The sequence below is a fragment of the Carassius carassius genome, chromosome 41, assembly GCF_963082965.1.
Source record: "Carassius carassius chromosome 41, fCarCar2.1, whole genome shotgun sequence".
Classification (NCBI taxonomy): domain Eukaryota; kingdom Metazoa; phylum Chordata; class Actinopteri; order Cypriniformes; family Cyprinidae; genus Carassius; species Carassius carassius.
Genome location: NC_081795.1, coordinates 2421693 through 2446531, shown reverse-complemented (window position 1 = coordinate 2446531; position 24839 = coordinate 2421693). Strand labels below are relative to the sequence as shown.

The following is a 24839-nucleotide window of genomic DNA, read 5'->3' as shown; positions in this document are numbered from 1 at the left end:
CACCCCTGGTGTAGAGTTTCCTGCAGAATCACATGATCTGGCTTTGATGGGGCTGAACTCTTCTCTCTCTGAATGATCTGTGATTCGGATCCTGTCTCTGTAATCCCTCTAATGCCATATAAACCCATTGTCACAATGACCTAAAGCATCATGGGTAATAATCTCCTCCTAAAGCAGATCCAGAGTTTCCATCAGATTTTGAAAGCTCTCATGGACAGTTAAAACAAGAGTTCGTAAAGGTAGGCTATTGATCTGAAGTACTGACACGTACAGTTGAATTAAGATTGATTTTACGAATGATATAGATTAAAAGTAGGTCAAACTGCTGTTGAATATGGTTTCTTCCCATTTGGTGCAATCACAGACAGCGAGTGAGAGATAAACGGGTGTTTAATCCGCTGGCAGATGTGCGTTTCCATCAGAGCTCCGGGGCAAGATTTAATCATTTCCTCGCTGTACCAAAGAGCAAAGACGTTGCCGAGGTCGACTGCTGCCAGATTTGAAGTTAATCTTCACAACGGATCCATGTTCGCAGATCAGAGAGTCGTCGGTGCCCTCAATTGAGCCCGTGCGCACGGACAGAGAGTCGTTCTCCGCGCGCGCGCTCGGTCCCTGATCCGCACCGGTGTGTCCTGAACGCGCCGCGGGAGGGATGCTCATTCACGGTGACTTATTCTGGAAAGTGATGCCCAGTTAGTACCAATGGATGTGAGGATGGGTGACTCCCACCAGCACGAGTGAGTGGAAAGATGCTGCTCGGATGGAAATTATCCCTGTATGGATACAAACAGAAGCAGGAGATGGATGTTGAATGTTCCTCCTGCAGGTGCAGCATGCTGAAGGGGACAGGTGTGAGCTTCATCCTGCTGTGTCTGATGGCAGAGGTCAGTCTCAGCGTGCAGCAGGTCTTGAGGATCGGTGAGTAGGAACTTAGGCTATGAAAACCAAAAACTGCATAATGGATATGAACGTTTTTGTGTTTATGTTGCCTTATTCAGTGACTCCAAAACGTATTTGGACCCTTAAAAACTTCTCAATGTCATTGCATTAGATAACAAACAAATGCAATTTGTTAAATCTGTAATCTATGTTTGTGTTTAGTCTGAAATACTCACTTCTATGCAATAAATGTGTTATTGTGATCTTTTATTTTTTATCTGCGTATAAATGTATTTTGACACTTTAGTCACTTAAAGTGTCTGAATGTCATTCCTGTTTGATTAAAACATTAAACAAAGTGGGGTTTATTTTAAAGTCTTTCTGCTTAAACTTTCCATTAATTTCACATTGAATTCAATGTGTTTTTGTTTCTTTGTAATTGTTTGTCAAATTTACTAGCAGTTTTTGAAGTGAAAATGTAATTTTTAAATATTTCTTTGTATAGTTTTGATATAATAATGGATATAATGACTCCTGTCATCCACTAACAATCAGCAAAATAGAAGCAATTAATTTTTAGCAATTTGTAATATTTTTTTGCAATATTTTCTTATCAAATGCAATGACATCCAGACATTCAAAACTTCAAAGCCGGAAGTGATTTTGGTGCCTTTTGGTTAACTTTTGGAGTGCATATGGTTTTTCTTTCTAGAAAATGATTTTAACAATCTTTTATGCCAAGTTGCATGTGATTGACACTGGTGAGTGGTGAACTCTTGTTGGATAGCAAACTATTTACATGGAATTGAATGCGGCAGAATTCAAATAAGTTGAGTCTTATGATTACATTGGTCCACAATTTGCACTTGGCCACCAATGCATAACAGAATATCATTCATAAATTCTCAAACTGAGTCATTACTTTGTGTTTGTATGTCTTTGAAAATGGTTTTGCATGTGGTGACACTGATGTCTATTCCATTTAATCCTTGTTTTTCAATCCTGATGTCTTTTGTAAGAGAAAGAGAAAGCAAGGATGGAAAGTTATGCTGAAATGCAGAGATTAAACTTCTGTTAACAGTTTCTTATGATTTGTTGCTTGCGTTTATAGTGACCAAGTGGTGTCTAATTTAATGTTGTCCAGTTATGAATGTAGCGAGTTTGGTGATGCATAACTAATGTAAAGATTGTGTGATATTGTTCACAACGTAGTTTGGGTGTCAAGCAGCTATTGAGATTTATGCAGTGATTAGTGCAGAGAGGATTAAGAATTTTCTTTGGGGTCCTTTCATAATGTTCTTTATGTGTTAAATCCGCCTGTATAATTTCTCCTGGTTTGAGGTTGAATCTAATCTTTGTTTCTCTGCAAACTTTAATCTGCTCCATATGGCTGGTGTTTCTTTAGTCCTCTCTTCTTTTGCTGGGTGATCCTGGAAAATCGTCCCTGTTAAGCATGTTAAACGAGCTGGGGCTAATCTGCTTTCTGCTCAGAGACCCTCAGAGTGAGGACTGACACCCGCCTCCAGAAAAACCCTTCACAACACTGTGAGGATGCATGAGCTTAGCAGTTTGATTGAGTCATATAGAGTATTGACAGTTTGATTATGATGCTGTCTATGTTTTATGGTGGATTTTATGACTCAAAATGTTTTTATTTAAACAGACTAGTTTTAGAAACTAGAAAAGAATCTCCTAAAATATTTCCATACAATACATCATACACTCAAAATAGAATTCTCATTATTTTCAATAATAATTCTCATTAGAATCTCTTTTTTGTAATGCAGTTATTGCTGTTAATCATTATTAATTTTGTTTTGTAAATAATTATTCATTTTTTTAATGATTTAAAATAGTTATTAAAATATTTTATTTTATTTATATACATATATTTAATTTTTCAATTGTTGTATAATAATAAATATTATATCCATTTATATATGCACATATTATATATAAACATAATATTTTATACATTCATAAAAATATAATATATTTGTGTACATAGTTGATATTATTATAAATTATTTGCATTATTTTAATAACTTTTTGGGGGGTCAAACTGGATTATATACAATTATTTTATATATATATATATATATATATATATATATATATATATATATATATATATATAGGCTTCATTTGCTTTATGCAAATTTAATTACATATTCACTTACACTTTAAATGTTCTTTACAAAATATTTTGTGAGATTAACCTATAAAGTACTTTATTTAAAGCATCACTGTGATGTTCATGTTGAACCAGATGCTGTTATTTCATTCAAAACAATAATTTAACCACATGAGACTCTTAATATCTCTGTTTACTGTGTATTTTTAATAAGAAGAAGAGTATAAGAGTAAAAACAAAGCATTTTATTGGCCAGTTAAGAGTGGCTAGGTACCCAGAACAGAGACAGAGGCATCTCAGTCCCTCACAGATCAAACACACACACACACACACACACACACACACTGGCGTGGATCCAGTGATGTGGGATAGTGGGATGTTGAATGAATGGAGGAAACAACTGCATCTTTGTCCTCTGATTCTTTAGCTCCATCTCTCCGGCACAACACTGACATCCACAGCTCTCACAGCAACAGCTCTCGATCACTTTCAGACAGCACAGTCTCACCATTATATGACACAAAATTCACAAACTGTTGAAAGCAAGTCAGCATATTAGAATGATTTCTGAAGATCATGTGAAACTGAAGACTAGAGTAATGATGATGAAAATTCAGCTGCACATCACAGAAATAAATTCTATTTTACAATATATTCACATAGAAAACAGTTATTAAATTGTAATAATATTACACATTATTACTATTAAAAATAATAATAATAATAATCAAATACAGTAAAAAGGACCTTGGTGAACAGAAGAGAGTTTCAAAAACATGAAAAAAAATCTGAATTATTCCAAACTTTTGACTGGTATACGTGAGATTCTGAACTGTAGGTGGTGCTAATGGGTTTGGAGGACTGATATACATTTGACTTATTTTTATACAAGATTTCTTATTTGTAAAATGGAGCTTTAAGTAGAATATTGTTTATTTTTTGTTTGTTTTAATAAAGTTGCCGTCAGTCAGTGAAATACAGCTTCGAGTCTCAAAGACAAACCAAGGTCTTCTGTATGACACGCAAACATTACAAACCTAGAGCCTGAAATCAATTCATTCAGATTTTTCAGCTTCACGGCGAATTGTGCAATTTGTCAAAGTCTCGCTTTTGATTGATGCCTTCATTTGATTAGCATCTCATTACCCAAAAGCTCCTGCGATGATGTCACAGCTGGAGACACGTCTGCCGATGAGCTGCAGATGGGTTATGAACTTCATGCATGATGAGGATTTGAGTGTTTAGGGTTCATCAAGTGTTTCTTTCTCTGAAACTGAGCCCAGTTTGTTCTTAAATTCTAATTTGCATGTTGCTGTATTGGATGATTGGATAACAGGTCAGATGTTCAAATAATATCTCTCTGCACAAAGGCTCAGCCATTTGTGTATTATACAGTATTTCTGAAGGGTAAAAATGTTAATTTAGTGTTTTGAATCCTAAAAACTCTATATTAAGGTTCAGATGCATCTGCTCTCTGAACCCGAGAACAGCCAAACTCAGCAGAAACCGCTGTAATCTGAACATCAGTTTCTACCGAAGCAGGTCAGAATAGTGGAACGCTTCTCTAATGAAAAGCGATCCTCGTTTGTGCTGCTACATCTCTGCTGGAAGTCACATGAAGGTGAGGATGTTGGAGGAATCTGGCGTGTTCGGTGTTTTCTGCTTGGCTGCTCAGCCTTACTTTCATCAGAGTTGTAATTCACTCCCATAATGCTCTGCTGCTTTTGAGGTGATATGTGCCCGATACACAAATGTCACATTAGAATTTTGAATAAGATCCTTGAGATGACCTCCATCTAGTATTTATAAATAAACAAGATCTGCACATGAACAGGAGAGTTTGAGAAAGGAAAGACTTGTTTTACTGGAAATATTTAACATTAATAAAACAGTTAATTAAAATTTAATTTAATTTAATTTAATTTAATTTAATTTAATTTAATTTAATTTAATTTAATTTAATTTAATTTAATTTAATTTAATTTAATTTAAAAAGGAAAGACATTAATTTCATTAATCTCAAAATGGTGCATGCATTATGTGTTTGCAAAGGTGGATTATCATGTGCACAAGGTGACTTTGAATTTGTCAACCTGTCCTCCAACCAATACGCTTGTATAGGTCGTTTGTCCAAATCCCTGAAATACGACCCATCAGAGCGTATACTACAACTGCGCCCCTATCGGCAAAAGGTAGTTTTCATATTAATGTTTTGTACTCTGATTTGCGTTTCGTGTAGCTCAGTTGGTAGATTATTGCGTTATACCTTGATATGTCATCATGCTATCATGGGTTCGATCCCAGGGAACGGACGTGCACGAAAATGTATATGCTCAATAAATCATAATTTAGCATGATTTCTGTGAGGGTTAGGTTTAGGGGTGGGGTTAGGTGTGGTCATTCGAACGAATAAGCAACCTAGTAAAATATGTAGGAAATACTGTGAGATAGGTGTAAAAAAGCCCACACATTTCCTTTAAATAAACGTGCGTTTTGATTGGTAATGATGTTATATGTCATTTCATGACGACAAACGCAATGCTGTACTGTCATTATTTTTTAGGCCGCTAGAGGGCGCTTAACTTTTAAACGTAAATATAGGTCGTAATAAAGTGCTTGCACAAACGACCTATATGGTCGTTTTTTGTTAGAGGACAGGCTCGCATGTCAACTTCAGGCTGTTCAGGGATCTATATACATATTTCACTGAATGTACAGTATTCTGCATTTTTTCAGCCCTATCCTGGGCACTGGGCAGTTTGTTGGACAGTGAGGAGCATTGATCTGCAGTCCTGTGAACCTTGACGATGCATGTGTTTCTGAGGACATCAGTGACTTTACACACATCTCTGAAACCAGGTGCCTTAACCAGAAACCTGGGCAACAAGCATTTCAGGACCCTGACATGGTTGACTTCCTCACTGCCTGAAAGGAAAATTGAAATAGGAAGAAAAAAGCTGCTCTGCTTTTATATTCTAATATAATCTGGTTGGTGAATGTACGAGAGAGTTTGTGGTTGCTGTCCTTGATTTTATCCTCTATTAAGGGCTCATAGAGGTGGTTATGTATGTCTCACGCTGTATCATATATTTGAAGTGTCATATATTCAGCTTGAGCTATATATGCCATGCAATATATGCCAGCTTCTGCCATGCTTTGTTCAAAAACCTATTGAGCGTCCTTGTTGTATATTGCCTATATAGGCAGCAGACTTCTAAGACAGCATCCTAACTGAAACTGAACATCATAAGTTACCTATCTGGAACAAGGAGCACCTCTATATGTCAGACAGACAGAACTTCTCTTGATTTTCATAGAGTTTGACAAATAGTATATTACAATGCAACTATAATGAGAATAAAATAGTAAAAGTCTTTTTTTATTATGTGTGTGTTTGTAATATTATGAATAAATTATTATTAAAAACATCTTCATTTTGAAATATTTAAAATTATAATTAAAATGAATTATGAAATTATGATATATTATTTAATATATGTTTTACTATGCAAACTTGCTTTTGCATCAAGATAAAAAATAAAAAAGTCAACTTTTTGTCTCAAAATTGTATCTCAGAATTGTGAGGGGGAAAAAAAATCGTAATTATCTTTTGTAATTTTTTATTTTGTGGCAGAATTAAAAAAATTATTGCGAGGTATAAATGCGTAATTCAGAGAAAAAAAATCATAATTGCGAGATGTAATTCAGAACTTGAGATAAAAAAGTCACAATAAACCCCTTTTAATATATATATTTTTTTAATTCAGTGATGGAAACAGACTTCCATAATTTAGATACTTTTTGGTACCAAGTGATTTGTTAGAAGGATTTCTTCACCGAGCCCATTGTAATGCATTGTGGGATTGAGTCTCTGATTTCTCAGGTGATGCTGTCAAAATACAGGCTATGATGTCTTAAAATGTTGTCTAGGTAGGGAACAGAAGTACAGTGCTAATAATGTTAGAAGTATATTGTTTGATATACAAAGATGTTCAGCTATAGCTGTTATTTATATGCTGTGAAAGATTATAATATGCATGCTTTTACATAAAATCTATAGCTGTGTAAACAAATATAATATAATGCAAATAGTTTATACAGCATATCATAAAACAGAAAGCATCATTAAAGCAAACACGGCAGCTGAACAGAGACGCTAGTGGAACGATGAAGTTGTCAGAATTTGAGCAGTTCCAGAGGAACGATTTAAACATCTGAAGCTTTAGTACATATTTGATTTTCATGCCCTTTTCACATAAGTGGTTCTGCTTGAGTAGCCACAGTGAAATGTCATTACCTTGAGCTTACCGATGAGAAAGTCTGTATTTTCATTCATCCTGTGAGAATGACATATTCCCACGGAACAGAGCGGTTTCCGGGAGTAACTGTAATTAACCCTGGAGTTTATTGGACTGGATTTAAGTTCTTGCGGCGTCCACACAAGTGTGAGCATGAATTGTGCTTCAAAGGTCATTCACCATCAGAGCTCAGAGGGGAAGCCCTGTCTTCTCTTATAATCAGTCACAATCTCTCCAAAACAATCCAGCTGAAAATGTTTATTCCAGGTGCTTGCATGCAGCCAATCGCTGATTATTCCATTTATAAAAATGGGGACTAAAAGAACAACATGCTGATTTGATGTTATTTGTAGGGAACAAAACATAAACTGCTTTGATCAAACATCATAAATGTTAAACAATAGATTTAACTCAACTTAGTACTGTATATATACATCAAACACAAAATCTGAGACTAAACACAAACAACCACTATATATATATATATATATTTGAGTGTGTGTGTGTGTGTGTGTGTGTGTGTGTGTGTGTGTGTGTGTGCTCTTGTTTTTGTGTCATATCAGGACACAACTCTGTATAATGACATGGGTATGACACAGGTATTACAAGGAGAGGGTGACTTATGAGGACATAACCCATGTCCCCATTTTTCAAAACGCTTATAAATCATACAGAATGAGTTTTTTTGAGAAAGTAAAAATGCACAAAGTTTCCTGTGAGGGTTAGGGTTAGGTGTAGGGTTGGTGAAGGGCGATAGAATATACAGTTTGTACAGTATAAAAACCATTACTTTTCACAAAAACAAACGTGTGTGTAAGTGTGTATGTGTCTGTGTGTGTGCGTGCGTGCGTGTGTGTGTGTGTGTGATATAAGCACATTTATTGTCTGTGTCTTGTTATCAGGTTATCTCAGTTTATGTAATGTGAGCAGATGTACATTATATCTGTTTTGTGTTCGTAAGGTTGAGGACTGTCATTATAAGGCCTTTGATTAGTATTACTCAGTTTGAGGAATGGCAGTGTTAAGCAGTGTTTGTTTTCTTATGAGCTCAGAGTGAAAAATGATGATCAGTTTGCTTTTATATCAGTGTAAATGTCGTATGATAAATGATTAATGTCTTTATCGGCATGCAATCAACAGTGCTTGTATGTTTTGCATTTGTCATCCCACTAAATGTGTTTTCTTCACATTTTGACCAACGGTAATTTGGATATCTTGTGTTCATGTACAGATATGCATGTCTGCTCTGCACTAAAGCAGATTTTGTATTATTTATTTGTTTGGTCATATTTTGGCTGTAGTTGTTGTGGATTAAAGGTCATTTAAGGATTAGAGATGTTATGACTGAAATCCATGAACTGTTTAGTGCTGCCGCAGCTTGAGCAAACAACAGTATCATTCACTCAAGATGACTTGTGTCTTAGGCTAATAATTGATGAAATCATAACATTTTAACCTTCACCTTACACATAAGGGTCAGACATGTTAATAGAGTTTTTTTTTTTGCATTTTCTTATTTGCTTATAATGTAACTTCAAAGCACATTTTAGGAGAACCATCTTTTCTTGGATCAAGCATAACTGAAAATTCAGAGAAAGTCTCTTTAGCTGTAGTTACATTGAAAGTATAGAGCTATTTGAGACATTGTTGAGATCCCCAAAGTCTTTTTTTTCTCAGTGAAAAGGGCTTACTAAAAAGTGCAGACTCAGAATTCTGTGAGAAAAACTCACAATTGAGATTTATCTTTTAATTCAGATTTTTTTCCTCAGAATGCTGAATTTACATCTTGCAATTAATGATTTGCAATTGTGAGACATAAACGTTTTTTTTGTGAGGAAAAAAGTCTGAATTAAAAGTTTATAAATCAGTATTGATATTAACTCAATTGTGAGTTTATATCTCGCAATTCCGATTTTTTTCACACAATTCTGAGTTTAGATTTTGCGATTAATAACTTGCGAGAGATGAGCTTGCAATTCTGGGAATTTGCAATTACAGATTTTGTGAGTATATAATTGAAGATTAAGATTTATAATTGCAAGATTACATTTTTGAGACTACATTTTTTTCTGAATTTGTATTCGGTGGTGACGGTAAGCTTCTGTAGTAAACAAATCCTGCTCTCTGTGAGCAGCTCGTCAGCTCCAGACTCTTGGGACTAACTGTTTGACCAGATTACCTTTGTGGTTTTGTTTTTAACTTCCTTTTTCTGTCTGTGCAGGTGGGATTTTCGAGACACTTGAGAATGAACCGATTCGCGTGGAGGAACTTGCCTTCAAATTTGCTGTAACCAACATTAACAGAAACAGGACTTTAATGCCCAACACCACCCTCACCTACGACATCCAGAGAATCAACCTGTTCGACAGCTTCGAGGCCTCCAGACGAGGTTTGATTCTCACGTTTACATATTTGACAGACACTTCTATCCACTGTATGCACAGGTCAGTTCATGCATTCCCTCCGCATTGAACCCAGGGCTTTGGCACCATGCTTTACAATATATAAGTTGCAGGAATGATAAAAAAAAGTGTGTTTTACAAGAAAATACTATTTTTATTTTATTTTAAAACCATGGAATAAAAATTTATAAACTTCCAATTTTGAGTTTTTTCTTCTTCTGTGAATTCTAAATGTACATCTCACATTTTTGTTATTTTGTTTAAGCCACTGAATAATAAAGAAAAAAGTCATTATGACTTTTTATCTGAAAATCATGACTTTTTCTTGCATTTGTGAATTTATATATCACAATTCTGACTTTTCTCACAGTTCAGACTTTTTCCTTTCAGGTTTTTATTTTGCAATTCTTAATTTATATCTCACAGTTGTGACTTTTTGTTTTGCAGAATTGCAGAATTGCGAGAAAAAAGTCTGAATTTTGATCTAAAAACTTGCAATTTTTTAAAATCCTGTGGTGGAAATAAGCTTCCATTAATTGCATTTGAATACACTGTAAAAAAAAAAGTGATGATTAATACATCATGGCAACATATGGCGATCTCAATAAAAATTTTTATGTTTTAAAGACTAAACAAGGCAAGATTTAAAAAAAAAAAGACTTGTAAAGCCAGTTTGATTATACTTAAAATTTGAAGGCTGCAAGGCTGAACCTCTGGCTCCACCTACTACAGCAGCCACGCCCTAAACTCTTGCTATTGGTTGAGCTGGAGTGATTGACAGACCTGAGCAGACCTTTGTAAATCTTTTGATGGCTGACAAAAGGCTCAGTATTTTCACTTTTTGGAGAGATAAACCTATTAATTGCATATTTATAGTAGTCAATGAACAATAAATGAAGTTAAGAGAATGTATTATAACATTTAAAACAAATCTTACCCGTTTGTTAACAAAGTGACTGATATTCTTTTCTCAATGGCAGCCTGTGATCAGCTGGCTCTCGGTGTGGCCGCCGTGTTCGGGCCGTCCCACAGTTCTTCAGTGAGTGCGGTCCAGTCCATCTGTAATGCTCTGGAGGTCCCTCACATCCAGACCCGCTGGAAACACCCGTCTGTGGACAACAAAGACAGTTTCTACATCAACCTGTACCCAGACTACGCCTCCATCAGCCGCGCCGTACTCGACATCGTGCAGTTCTACAAGTGGAAAGCAGTGACGGTGGTGTACGAGGATGCAACAGGTGGGACAGCTTCTCTTTTATGGCTCAGGAAAGTGGCATTCTCAGATATAATTCAAAGTATCAACTTTGATTCGTATGCTTCTCCTAAAAAATATTTTATATTAAACAGACACAAATGAGACTATTATTAGCATAAGTGAATCAGATTAATGTGGATGGCAGCCTAGATAGAAAACACACACATATGTAATAGCCTCATACAGCATTGATATAATTATATAGACTCATTTAATTAAGAAGAATGCATGAAGTATGCACAAATTAGATGCATTTATCATCCTCATCATATTAGTGTGTATATGCCATATTAATCAACCAGCCTGTGAGTGTCTTATGGTTGTTAGGATCTTGATGCTTTATTAAAAAAATGTCCATAATTTCTGCTCTGAATATGACATTTTTGTGGAAACTGGTGCGGGTAATATTGACTTTGCGATCATATCTGGGATAATTTGTTTGCTGAAGTGACATTTCTACATTATTAAAAAGATTAGGATATAATTAACTGTGTGCAATTTGTCAGGGCTGAAAAATATTGAAAACAAAAAAAGAAGACTTTTCCTGTTTAATTTCAGATGATGAAAAAAATTAATTAAATCTGAAAATCATTTGCTATTTGCTAAATGTGAGTCAAAGGAGAACTTCAACTCATTTAACACACTACATAAACAAAATATTTTTAAATGAATTTTGTCTGCTCACCAAGGCTGCATTTATTTGTTCAAAAGTGCGGTAAAAACAGTACAATTCTGAAATATTATTATAATTTAACATAAGAGTTTTCTATGTGAATATATTATAAAATGTAATTTATTTCTGTGATGCACAGCTGTATTTTCAGCATCATTCCTCCCGTCTTCAGGGTCACATGATCTTCAGAAATCATTCTTATATGCTGATTTGCTGCTCAAGAAACATTTCTGATTATCAATGTTGACATTTGTGCTGCTTCATATTTTTGTAAAAACTGTGATATATTTTATTTAATGATTATTTGAAACCTTTCTAAGATTATACTTGTGTTAACTGTCACATTTGATTAATAAAATAATTAATTTCTTACAAAAAACTAAAAATGACTGACCCCAGACTGTTGAACGGAAGAGTATTTCTCTAATCTATGCTGATTTTGTCTATGTAATATTTTAAGGACTAATTCGTCTTCAGGAGTTGATCAAAGCTCCGTCTCGCTACAGCATCAAGATCAAAATCCGACAGTTACCGATGGGAAGTAAAGACGCTCGACCGCTTCTCAAAGAGATGAAGAAGGGGAAAGAGTTTTGTGTCATCTTTGACTGCTCGTACCAGACCGCAGCAGACGTCCTCAAACAGGTAAACACACCAGAATTAAGATCGCCTTTTAAACTCCAAATCAGTTTTTAAATTCTTTTTGAGGTACCAAATAGGATGCAGATATGCAATTTGAATTTAAATTAATGCAATTAGAATTTTGAATATGAATGTAATTGTTCACGGGAAAACATGTTCTCTCTCTGTCTGTTGTAGCTGTTGTCTATGGGCATGATGACTGAATACTACCATTTCTTCTTTACCACGCTGGTGCGTTTTGTCTATGGTTTCTTTGAGTTTTTCTTTGGTTCTGTCATTGGTTGAGATTGAACATTTCAACAAGGTTTGTTCTGATGATTTGCATTTTGTTTTTAGTCAATAAAGTGCTGCAAGTGTTGCGGGGACTCATTTTTTTTATAGGCCAATCTGGAAATTCACATCTCTCTGGTTCCCTCAACAAAAACACAATAGGATTTTTCCATTGCCTTTTGGATGATTGCAGAAAATAAGCTCTGGGGGCAACAAAAGTTTATGATTCTTACATGTTTTGTCCATCATGATGATCTACACAGCTGTTATGAATTTTGAAGCCCAATTGCAATAGCCAGAAGTAAACATCTAAACATAGGCTCTAAACAAACTTCACCACGATCACACAAACAATCAACCTTCAACAGCTCTATCAGTCTTTATTGAAGAAGTTTTTTACTAATGTATTTTATGTCATAGAATAAAACGTGAAAATATTTTGAGCTTGTGTTAACCACAGACTTTATTTCAGGCATTTAGCTAAAAGCCCATTGACTTCAGGATGTTGTAAATGTGCTAAAAAGCTTGTTTCTATAGCTAGAAACCAAGCAGCATGTTTAGAAAAGGAATCTATTGTTAAACTTCACATAGTGATGTAACTTTGTCACACTTCAGGATCTGTTTGCGCTGGACCTGGAGCCGTACCGATACAGTGGCGTGAATATGACGGGTTTCCGTCTGCTCAACATCGACAACCCTCATGTGGCGTCAGTGGTGGAGAAATGGTCCATGGAGCGACTGCAGGCTCCACCCAAACCTGAGACCGGCCTGCTGGACGGAATGATGACAGTCTGTGCATCCTCTTTTCCTTTATGTATACACTCTTACAAATAGTTAGCAACAGAGGGGTTTAGAAGAACCTTTTAGTGAACAGTTCTTAAAAGAACCATTTTCCAAAAGAACCAAAACTTGTACAGCAAAAATAAGTCCCAAAATAACTTCTTTCCACTATAAAGAACCTTGGAAAGGTTCCATGGATTTTACAGGTTCTTCTTTACGCCATCAAATGCCAATAAAGAACCTTTATTTTTAATACTGATATGAAAATAAAGGTTCTTTTCTTTCTATGAATAGTATGGTTTTACCACAATACATGTTCAAAAACAACAACAACATGATATTTCCACAGTAAAACACCTCCACAGAATAGTTTTACAATAGCACTTGATGAAAAGAAAAATCTGATTTGAGTATATCTGTTGTTTACTCTGCATCCATTAAGCCAAGTCACATTTATTTCTATAGTGTGTTAAACAAAAGTAGCTTCACAGTTATTAACAGGAAAATAACAGTATTAATGCTGCAAAATTCATGAATTATGATACAATTTCAGTTACCGCTGTGAAGCAGCTCTACAGAAGACGATAGTGTCATTATTCAGGTCAATGTTAATTTCAAGTTATAAAATCAGTTATTAAATTAACTCAGTTTAACTATAAGCATTTCTAGTTTAATGTTGTTTTAATTCAGTTCAATAAGTGCCAATACTGTAAAGTTCAAATGTGAAACGAGTTCAGTTGAGCTATTAGGCAGCTCTACATTTGACATCAGTTTCAATATTCACCTCAAGTCCCTTCAGTGTTTATTCAGTTCAGTTCAATAACTGTGAAACATATTCGATTCAGATATACTGTAATGCAGACAACGGCATCATTATCAGGTTTTATTCTCAAACCAAAGCAACATTACTGAATACTTTAAACCCATAATTCGATTCAGAATCAAGTGAGTCATTTCATTATGTGAACAGATTCATCTAGACTAGTCTCATGTGATGGCTCATTTCTTTGTCTGTGCCACAGACTGAAGCAGCTCTGATGTATGACGCTGTGTATTTGGTCGCTGCCGCGTCTCAGCGAGCGTCTCAGATCACCGTCAGCTCACTGCAGTGTCACCGACACAAACCCTGGCGCTTCGGCTCGCGATTCATCAGCATGTTCAAAGAGGTAAATGCACCTGTTCATACACTCGACCAAACCAAAAGAACAGTTCACCCACAAATCATCATTTACACACAGGTTTGAAATGAGTAAATTATGACTAAATCATCATTTATGATCTTTTAACTGTGTAAGATGCTCCTGAACGCTGATAGAGTTTAGTCTATTGAGTACAAATGCATCATCACTCACTTTTCTGGAAAGTGTTTCGAGTCACTCCTAAACAGCTGCAGATGATTTATGAACAGACAATCTCTCTCTCTCAGTGACTTCTTCCAAGTGTTCTTGTCAGAGCTTCCTGTTTCAGAGGAGGTATTGTTGAGTCAGCATGTTGGCATTGCAGTCTGAGGATGAATGTGTGTTGGCAAGAGCGTGATGGCTCTAGCTGAATTAATGATGCAGTGCGGCTGAACTCATTACAGTGGACATGTCTTCATTTAAAGGCAAAGCATGTCATTTCTGCTCTACTAGTGGTGCTGAAGGGAACTGTGACCAAATGGGCGACATTACAACCCTGACTTATTAAATGGTGTGAATTTGGGTGCGGGGCTGCCTGTTTGACTGAACAGTGACTCAGGAGATATTTATTTTTTATTTTTTCACTTTATATTTTTCATAATTTTGTTTCCTTTTGCGGTTTTTACTTTATTAAACACAATGTAAAATAGAGAGAAATGCAAAAATGATAAATAACTAAAAACTAAAAACAACCTCAACCTCAACTTTAATTATTGTTATTTGTTATAATTTCTAAATAAAATATGGCACCATAATATATATATATATATATTATATATATATTATTATTATTATTATTATTATTATTATATAATATGATATAATATATATATATATATATATATACACTGTTTTTATTTAATTTGTTTTTGTATTTTTATTTTAGAATACAAAAATGAATAATTAAATATTCATTCTAGTGCACTACAGATTTGTCAAAAGGAATGTTTTCTGACACTTTCACTGAACACATCTCTGAAGTTGACTCTAGTTGATGATGATGTCAAATTCTTGAACTTGAGAGCATTAATGGGACAGTTAATACAGACTATATTAAGCACTAGTGAGTCTGGTGTGTTTAATCTTGCATGCTTTTGGTAATCGGAGCTCACTGTACAAGTGATCAGGAAGTGAGAGAAAGGAAGGATCGAGGGAGATTTATACTAGAGAATAATTACTTAGAGAATAAGAACAAATCTGGACAAAGGTCATGTGACGAGTATATGAAGCGAGTCTGAGCTCCACTACTGTATGAGAAGATTATGAATGCTATCCACCCTGTTTTAATTCTTAAAGAACAGCAAATTAAAGAAATAATCCACTGGATTTGCACACGAGGCTTTAGAGAATGTCTGTTGACTATATGAGTCCTGCATCCTCATAAATTCACATGTTCTGTGTGAAAGATCCACTGAATCATGTGCTGGACAGAGACCATTTAGACTGAACTCACATATTCAAGCTTGATTATAGAGTCCATTTACTAACGACTCCTCGCAGAGCCTGGGTGATCTATTGCTCTGGGCACTTCTGTTGATCAAGTGACTATTTATTTATTTATATCTCTTAGCTATGTGTCACTGGGTGAATGGGGCTGTGTAATAAGATGTTATATTAAACCCCTTTATATTTTTGAGTAAATGATTTAATTAATTTGTTGCGCTGTTGTTGAGGGTGTTTTTATTATTATGCAAATATACAGTGTGCGTTTATTCTCAACTTAAAAGCTATAATAATTTAGTACAGAGAGAAAAAGTATTTCAGTTTGTACAGACAAACAAATTGCAACATGTGCCAGATTTATGAATATGTTTGTAAATGTTTGGGTTAATATAGGGTATGTAGCAATGCCTTTGGGAAAGGATGCTTTGCTCAAAGTCCTTAAACTAAAAAGCATTTGTAAGGGATTTTTTTAATGCATTTTATTATTATTATTATTATTATTATTATTATTTTAATCATTAAATTAATAATAACCATATTTAATAAATTTATTTATTTATTTTTTTAATATAAATAAAAGGTGCTTGATATAAAATAATTGAATGTTTTTTCTATAATAAATTAATAAATAAAACTTATAAAATGCATTAATCTTATTCTTAATTTCATTAATGTTTTTCATTTATTTATTTATAAATAATTTAATAAAAAATAGAATAATAACAGAATTAAAAAAATCATTTTAAATATTATTAAAACATTCATCTTTTTTTTTAAATAAATATAATATAATATAATATAATTACTTATTTTTATTTATTTATTTATTTACTTAATACTGTGAGTATGTAAGTGTTGTTGCTTCATAGGCTCCCAGGTTTGAGTCTGATCTGGGTTTTGTCACATATCTCAGTCCCTCTCTCTCACTTTTACTTTGCTGTCTGCACTTTATGATACTATTAAAACAAAGGCAGAAAGCATCCCAAAACACATAACAATGTGTGTAAGCTAATACATCAAAGAAAAGAACATGAGCCAAAAACACATTCTGAGCTAATGATGATGATAATGCTGCATCTGGCCTCTAAAGTGAGACTCAGAATAAAAGCAAATGAGCAATCAGAGTTTTATCATCTCTGTCTTCATTACGGCACCCTCATGTTTAATCTAGACGCCTGTTCTGGAATAAAATCAGATCTCTTCTCTTCTTTTAGGCTCAGTGGAACGGGCTGACCGGACAGATCATCATCAACAAGACGGACGGCCTGAGGAAAGACTTCGATCTCGACATCATCAGTCTGAAAGAGGACGGGATGGAAAAGGTAAAGCTAGAAAATGATCCCGTTAGCATGATCTGCTTCTGTCTAAACCAATAACTGTCACACATGTCAAATCTGGGCTTTTGTTTTCTTTTCTCAAGCCGTTTATGCAAAGTGGTCGCTTTAACAAAGTATGGAAGAAGGTTTGTATTGAATGTCAGAAATGTGACGTTTAAGTCCCTTTCTCCTTGCAAAATGTTAAAAACATAGTATTACCATGGTACTTTTTCCATCTGTGACCCTGACAACTCTTGTGCTGGTTTTTCTAAATACTATTGATGTCTTATATCCCCATGTTGGCATATTCACGGATCATACTTAGTTTTACCACTTACTTATAATTGCATTAAATAAACCTAATTTATTTCCTTCTCTAATGCTGTCAAACTCTCAGCTGGTGGCTCCAAACCAAATGCATAATAAAGCAGCTAAGAGCTCTGCATCCATTTATGAAATATCTCATCATTCATAGAAGCAACAATGCAGAGAGCTCATTTTATAAAACATCTGTTTATTAGCACTAATCGCACACCAAGTGCTCAATTTGAGGACTCTCTCCTAATGCATATTTTACAACGCTTTCCGTGACAACAGCTATCAGACAGAGGTGACGTAGCGTAGAAAATGAAGCTACTATAATGCACAGAAACCCAAAGAGAGCCAGCTTGTGATGGCTTTCAGTGGCTTTAGATTAATTGGTCATGTAAAAGAAGGCACTGACAGAGCACTTGCCTTTGCACATTAATATAAAATACAGTCAGTCAGTATACAGTCAGTTCTCAGCACTATTTGAAAGTTAGATGCATTTTCTCTTCAATAAAGCACTATTCCTTTACTAGTAATGCAGTGTACTGTATGATTTATTTCTGTTTCCCTTTTATCCTTTTGTGTTGGATCGATCTATCTATCTATCTATCTATCTATCTATCTATCTATCTATCTATCTATCTATCTATCTATCTATCTATCTATCTATCTATCTATCTATCTGTCTGTCTGTCTGTCTGTCTGTCTGTCTGTCTGTCTGTCTGTCTATCTATCTATCTATCTATCTATCTATCTATCTATCTATCGTTTTATCATTCTATCTATCGTTCTATCATTCTATCTATTGTTCTATCGTTCTAGCGTTCTATCATTCTATCGTTCTAGCTATCATTCTATCAACTATCATTCTATATAATTATATTATTAACAAATAATTTTTTCATTTATAATTTAAATGAAGATGACAGAAATTATGCACTTAAGCATTAAATTCATTTTAAACCAGTGTTATTTTAGCATAATTAATATACTATTATCGTATTTATTAATATTTTTATTTAGCTTTTCTTTTACTATTTTTCATTTTCATTTAATGTTTTATTTACTTTGTGTTTTTTGTCCAGTTTATTTAATTTTTAACAGTTTTTTTTAACAATAATATATTTTAAACAACAGACGTATGAATATATTTCCCTCTGGTAAATATTTAAATAAATAGAGTGTCATCTTTTCCTCATGCTAGTGTCACCTGTTTGACTCACGATGACATCAGGATGAGTAAATGACAGATATTTGATTTTGTGGTGCATTATTGTCTTAATCTGTCCTTTAGAAATGATTCAGTTGTTTGTTTATGTGGTTCTGCATCTGTTTAGATCGGTGTGTGGAACTCAAACACCGGACTCAACCTGACAGACAGCAACAAAGACAAAAACACCAACGTGACGGACTCCATGGCCAACCGCACGCTCATCGTCACCACAATCCTGGTAGGAATCAACCAATGCAGAGCATCAACAAGACCATCCACCTGCAGCTAATAGTACTCTTACCCCTGCAGGAAAACCCCTATGTGATGTACAAGAAGTCAGATAAGCCTCTGTATGGGAACGACCGGTTTGAAGGCTACTGTTTGGATCTCCTGAAGGAGTTGTCCAACATCCTGGGCTTCTCCTATGAAGTCAAGTTGGTGTCCGATGGGAAATATGGAGCTCAGAATGACAAAGGAGAATGGAATGGCATGGTGCGAGAGCTGATCGATCATGTAAGTCCAACTTTCTAGGTTTAATTATAAGTTTTCTGGCTGATCTGAATGCTAGTTTCTTAAAGAGTCAAGCGAGTTCCCGTGTAGCTATAAATTCTCACTGGTTTCATTACAGGTGGCAGATTTGGCCGTGGCTCCACTCACCATTACTTACGTGCGAGAGAAAGTCATCGATTTTTCCAAGCCCTTCATGACTCTGGGAATCTCGATCCTCTACCACAAACCCAATGGCACCAATCCAGGCGTCTTCTCCTTCCTGAACCCGCTCTCTCCGGACATCTGGATGTACGTGCTGCTGGCCTGCCTCGGGGTCAGCTGTGTGCTGTTCGTCATTGCCAGGTACAATCCATATCAACCCATTTTAACCTTTAGATTGGATTCAGTTCTTCCAGTTGGATCGGTTTCATGCTTTTATTATGTCATGTTGGATTGCTGTTAATTAGCTCTTGTTTTACTGCCCAGCAGTAATAGCTCAAAACACAGTCTTGGCCAACTCATTTGAATAAAAATGCAAATGTGTTTTCATTTTGTAAATGTATATTTATTTAACATTTTCAGTTAAGATAGGACTTTTAGTGAAGTTTTGGCTGACATTAAAAAAAAAAAAAAAACAAGTTTGCATCAATCTTTTTATGTTGACAACCTCTAATGAAATCATGTTCAACAAATAAATTACATTGAGTTAGAGGAACTTTGATTACTGTTCCAACTCATTTCAACATAAATAGCTATATAAATAGTTATTTCTAACAGATTTGCATAAATTAATGTTTTTAGGTTGATTAAGTGATGTTAAATAATATTTTTGACTGAATAAAAGTCGTTAAGTTAAATGTTAACATTTTAGGATACCATTCTTTTGGTGTAACACTTAATTTGTACATCTATTCTCCTTATGCAGTCTTATGCAAAGCATGCTGGGAACCAGAAAACAACTGCCCAATTTTCAAGTTATCAAGACAATTTTATTCAATTATTTAAAAAAAATAATAAAAAATCTGTGAAGTTTAAATTACACACAATGTTATTTTGATCTAATGAACAACATCAGAACTCATCGAATAATACTTGCAACTTAGAAGGTTTCATTAAATCAACAAGAATTTTAGAATTTGAATCTTAGAATTTAGAATTTGAAACTTGCAAACATGTATCTATTTAGATTGTGGTAACAATGCACTGAATTGACTTTCAGCCACAGAATGCTTCCAGTTACTCTGTTTGTGTGTATTTACAGTGAGTGTGTGCCGTTTTGTTTGTGTGTATTTACAGTGAGTGTATGCTGATGTGTTTGTGTGTATTTACAGTGGGTGTATGCTGTTGTGTTTGTGTGTATTTACAGTGGGTGTATGCTGTTGTGTTTGTGTGTATTTACAGTGAGTGTATGCTGTTGTGTTTGTGTGTATTTACAGTGAGTGTATGCTGTTGTGTTTGTGTGTATTTACAGTGAGTGTATGCTGTTGTGTTTGTGTGTATTTACAGTGAGTGTATGCTGTTGTGTTTGTGTGTATTTACAGTGAGTGTATGCTGTTGTGTTTGTGTGTATTTACAGTGGGTGTATGCTGTTGTGTTTGTGTGTATTTACAGTGGGTGTATGCCGTTGTGTTTGTGTGTATTTACAGTGGGTGTATGCTGTTGTGTTTGTGTGTATTTACAGTGTATTTTGTGCCGTTCTGCAGGTTCACCCCGTATGAATGGTACAACCCTCATCCCTGCAACCCTGATTCAGATGTTGTTGAGAACAACTTCACACTAATCAACAGTGTTTGGTTTGGTGTTGGAGCGCTTATGCAGCAAGGTATGAGATTTAACGCACATGGTTTCCGACTTTAGAGTAATGTCCAAATGTGTTGAAATCTACAAAATGTCTCAGTAAAACTCTGAAAATTGTGCCAGTGTGTGCTTTTACCTTTCATTATGTTTGCTTGCTGAGTAAACTTGACACATGCAGTTGACCTCGTGCTACAAAAGATCTTTCCAGATTATTGTGATAATCGTTCATTCGTGTCAGGATTATTAGAAGTGGAAGAGACAGAAGAAAAAAAGTCAGCAGTAGACAATATATATAAAGAAAATAATATAAACCACTTGCATCTTTTGGTTTTGTTTGTTTACTTATTTATTTAGAAGACCACGTTTATGAATTTGTTTAAAATTATAAAAAAAAATCGATTTGTGAACACATAAGTAAAAACGCAATAATTGTAAAAAAAAAAAAAAAAAAAAAAAAAAATTGTTAACTGGTTGAACATTTCTTGTGGTCAGGATCGGAGTTGATGCCCAAGGCTTTGTCCACCAGGATTGTTGGAGGTATCTGGTGGTTCTTCACCCTCATCATCATCTCGTCCTACACGGCTAACCTGGCTGCCTTCCTCACCGTGGAGCGAATGGATTCACCCATAGACTCGGCCGATGATCTGGCCAAACAGACCAAGATTGAGTATGGTGCTGTGAGGGACGGCTCCACTATGACTTTCTTTAAGGTTAGGCAACTCGCTGTGATATTGTATTATTATAAGTCTCTACAAACAAAAAATTCAGTCTGTTTAACATTTCATGCAACGTGTTTTGTGATACTGTACGTACGATTTGGCGTTGAAATTAGACAGGTGGTTTGAGGTTTGATGGGAAACAGCAGTTGCTCCTTCAGACACGAGACCTGTGATTTTACAAGCACAGAATGACGGGACACGGACCTCAGCCAGCGGGAAATACATGCACAGAGCAAATTAAAGCAGCTTATAGAGAAAGAGAGTGTTATGAGGACATCTGTCACAGCAGCACTGATCTAAACCAGCGAAGCAAAGGAGGATTTCATGGCAGAAATAAGACATAAGCACAGTAAATCCTGTAGAAAGATTGGCAAACTGTACATTTATTCATAGCTATAACAGAAAAAAAAAACTCCAAAAACCCGCTGAAATTTGCACTATTGCTGTAAATAATTTCATATGTTTTTTTTTAAGTAAAGATTATTAATAGTATCTTATAGAAAGCAATAATTTTGGCTCTTTGTTCTGATTATGAAATGAATAGTTCTAGGATGCTGATTGGTGTATATCAACTATATCAGAAACAGCTTAGTTTACATGTCATCACTAGATCTATTTATGAATTTTTAAGTATCTGATTAATAAAATAACATTTGAAAAATACTTAAAAATAAAATTCAGCCTCTCTTGTCTAATTTCTTAATTAGATGATCAACATTCAAAAGTGTAAAAGTCAAGTCAAATCAAGCCTTTATTAATAATATAACGCTTTATACAATACAGATTGTGTGGTGATAAAAGAAAACAGATCAAATCAACAATATTGCCATAAATTGTTGATATACTCATAAAAACAAAGAAGGCTTTGTTTTGAAAATCGATCCCATGAGCTCTACTTTAATACAATCATAAATCTTTCGCAGAAATCAAAGATCTCCACCTATGAGAAGATGTGGGCGTTCATGAGCAGCCGGAAGAACACGGCGCTGGTGAAGAATAACAGAGAGGGAATCCAGCGCGTGATGACCACAGATTACGCTCTTCTGATGGAGTCCACCAGCATCGAGTACATCAGCCAGAGAAACTGCAACCTCACACAGATCGGAGGACTCATCGACTCAAAGGGCTACGGAGTCGGCACTCCTATTGGTAAACTTACAGTACATTAAACACGCATTTGTCAAAATTGTTCAAGTAACGCTGAGATACAGTACAGCATTTGTTTGTAAAACTATTATTAAATGTTAAAATTACCATAAACAAAAACTATTAAATGCTTTAGAAGCATTTGACATCGTCAGCTCATGCTAATATATTTAAAGTGAAAAGTTTTTGTATTACCAAGAAATCTTTATAAATATGTTTATTTAAAAAGTGTATTTATTTTAATTAGTAAGTTCGTTTTTACATTTATATGGACAAGTGATATTTTATCATTTGTGTCCTTGGAGCACAAATCCAGTCTTAAGTCGCGGGGGTACATTTGTAGCAATAGACAAAAAAAAAAAAAATAGTATTAGTCAAAATTGTCAATTTTTCTTTAATGCCAAAAATCATTAGTAAAGATCATGTTCCATGAAGATATTTAATAAATTTCCTAACATAAATATATCAAAACTTGATGTTTGATGAGTAATATGCATAGCTAAGAATTAATTTGGACAACTTTAAAGGCGATTTTCTCAGTATTTTGATTTTAATAAACCATATATATCAATGGAAAGCTTATTTATTCAGCTTTCAGATGATGTATAAATTTTAAAAAAGGCTGGTTTGTGCTCCGGGGTCACAAATATATTCATATGTGCAAGTATACCATAATATGATGCTGATTGCAGAAATGGAAAGATTAAATACTTCACCTTTTGTCTTTTTTCTTAAACTTGTAAAATACAAGAACTGTCATTTCGAAAATATTTAGTAAATAATCAAGATATATTTAGTTAAAATATGAAATGTTGTAACTAGCTAAAATTATAAACACACATATTTAAGTATACTGTATATTGTTTTATTTTAATTTTTGTTACTTTTTTATGGTTTTAGTTTCAGTTTAATTTAACTAGAATACCCCTGAGTTAAATTAAGTTATTTAATATTATTTCAGTTAATGCATTTTATTTCAAGTTACAACCTGTTTTTAAGTTTAAGTTTTTTTCGGTTTCAGTTTTACACTCTTAAAAATAAAGGTGCTTTAAAAGGTTCTTCACAGCGATGCCATTCCACAACGAACCATTCAGTCAAAGGTTCTTTAAAGAACCATCTTTCTTACCTTTTTAGAATCTTAAGAACATTATTATTTTACCACAAAGAACCTTTTGTGAAACAGAAAGGTTCTTCAGATGTTAAAGGTTGTCTTTAGACTTCTTCTATGGCATTGTGAAGTACCTTTTTTTAGTGTAGAGTGTAGTTAATGATGGTAACTCCGGGTTTCTCTCAGGTTCCCCGTATCGTGACAAGGTGACAATCGCCATCCTGCAGTTACAGGAGGAGGGGAAGCTTCACATGATGAAGGAGAAGTGGTGGCGAGGAAACGGCTGTCCCGAGGAGGACAGTAAAGAGGCCAGCGCTCTGGGAGTGGAGAACATCGGAGGAATCTTCATCGTGCTGGCGGCCGGTCTCGTTCTGTCTGTGTTCGTGGCCATCGGCGAGTTTATCTATAGGTCCAGGAAGAACCTGGACATCGAGGAGGTGAGCGTGGGACAGTGTGAATGGCACAATAAATACTGATGGACTGGTGGACAACACAGGACTTCAGAGGACGTCAGTTTTATAATGTACGTTTGCTCCTCGACTTTATTAAATCCAAACACACACTGATGAAACATTACTTGTATGATGTCAGCTGTGCGAGAACTGACGGCGACTTTGGATACTGAGCAACATTTCTTTTGACATTTTTCATTTTCAGATGGACAAACGATAAGGCATCTGTCAGAGAATTATGAATTAAGACAGGAGTGTTAGTTTGCAGTTTAACTATTACGCCAGTTACTGTATTGTTGAGTAGTTCACTTCCAAGTAGTTTGTTTAGATTTAAAAGAT

The 24839-nt window shown here is 34.8% G+C and overlaps 1 protein-coding gene across 3 annotated transcripts; it reads left to right on the top strand.

Moving 5' to 3' along the window:
- Window positions 1–365: 365 nt before the first annotated feature.
- On the top strand, window positions 366–24839 carry LOC132123427 (glutamate receptor ionotropic, kainate 1-like). Of its 3 annotated transcripts, XM_059534031.1 has the most exons (17): window positions 366–737; window positions 827–918; window positions 9533–9700; window positions 10694–10951; window positions 12102–12283; window positions 12458–12511; window positions 13166–13339; window positions 14353–14496; window positions 17166–17273; window positions 17372–17413; window positions 18914–19027; window positions 19099–19302; window positions 19418–19641; window positions 20982–21100; window positions 21568–21785; window positions 22718–22943; window positions 24235–24839. In XM_059534031.1, exons 1-17 carry the CDS (start codon window positions 703–705, stop codon window positions 24522–24524), a joined length of 2652 nt encoding a protein of 883 aa, XP_059390014.1. In that variant the 5' UTR covers window positions 366–702; the 3' UTR covers window positions 24525–24839. The 3 variants fall into 3 exon arrangements, with proteins under 3 accessions (XP_059390014.1, XP_059390012.1, XP_059390013.1); XM_059534029.1 differs by having other exon boundaries at window positions 366–918; XM_059534030.1 differs by lacking the exon at window positions 17372–17413 and having other exon boundaries at window positions 366–918.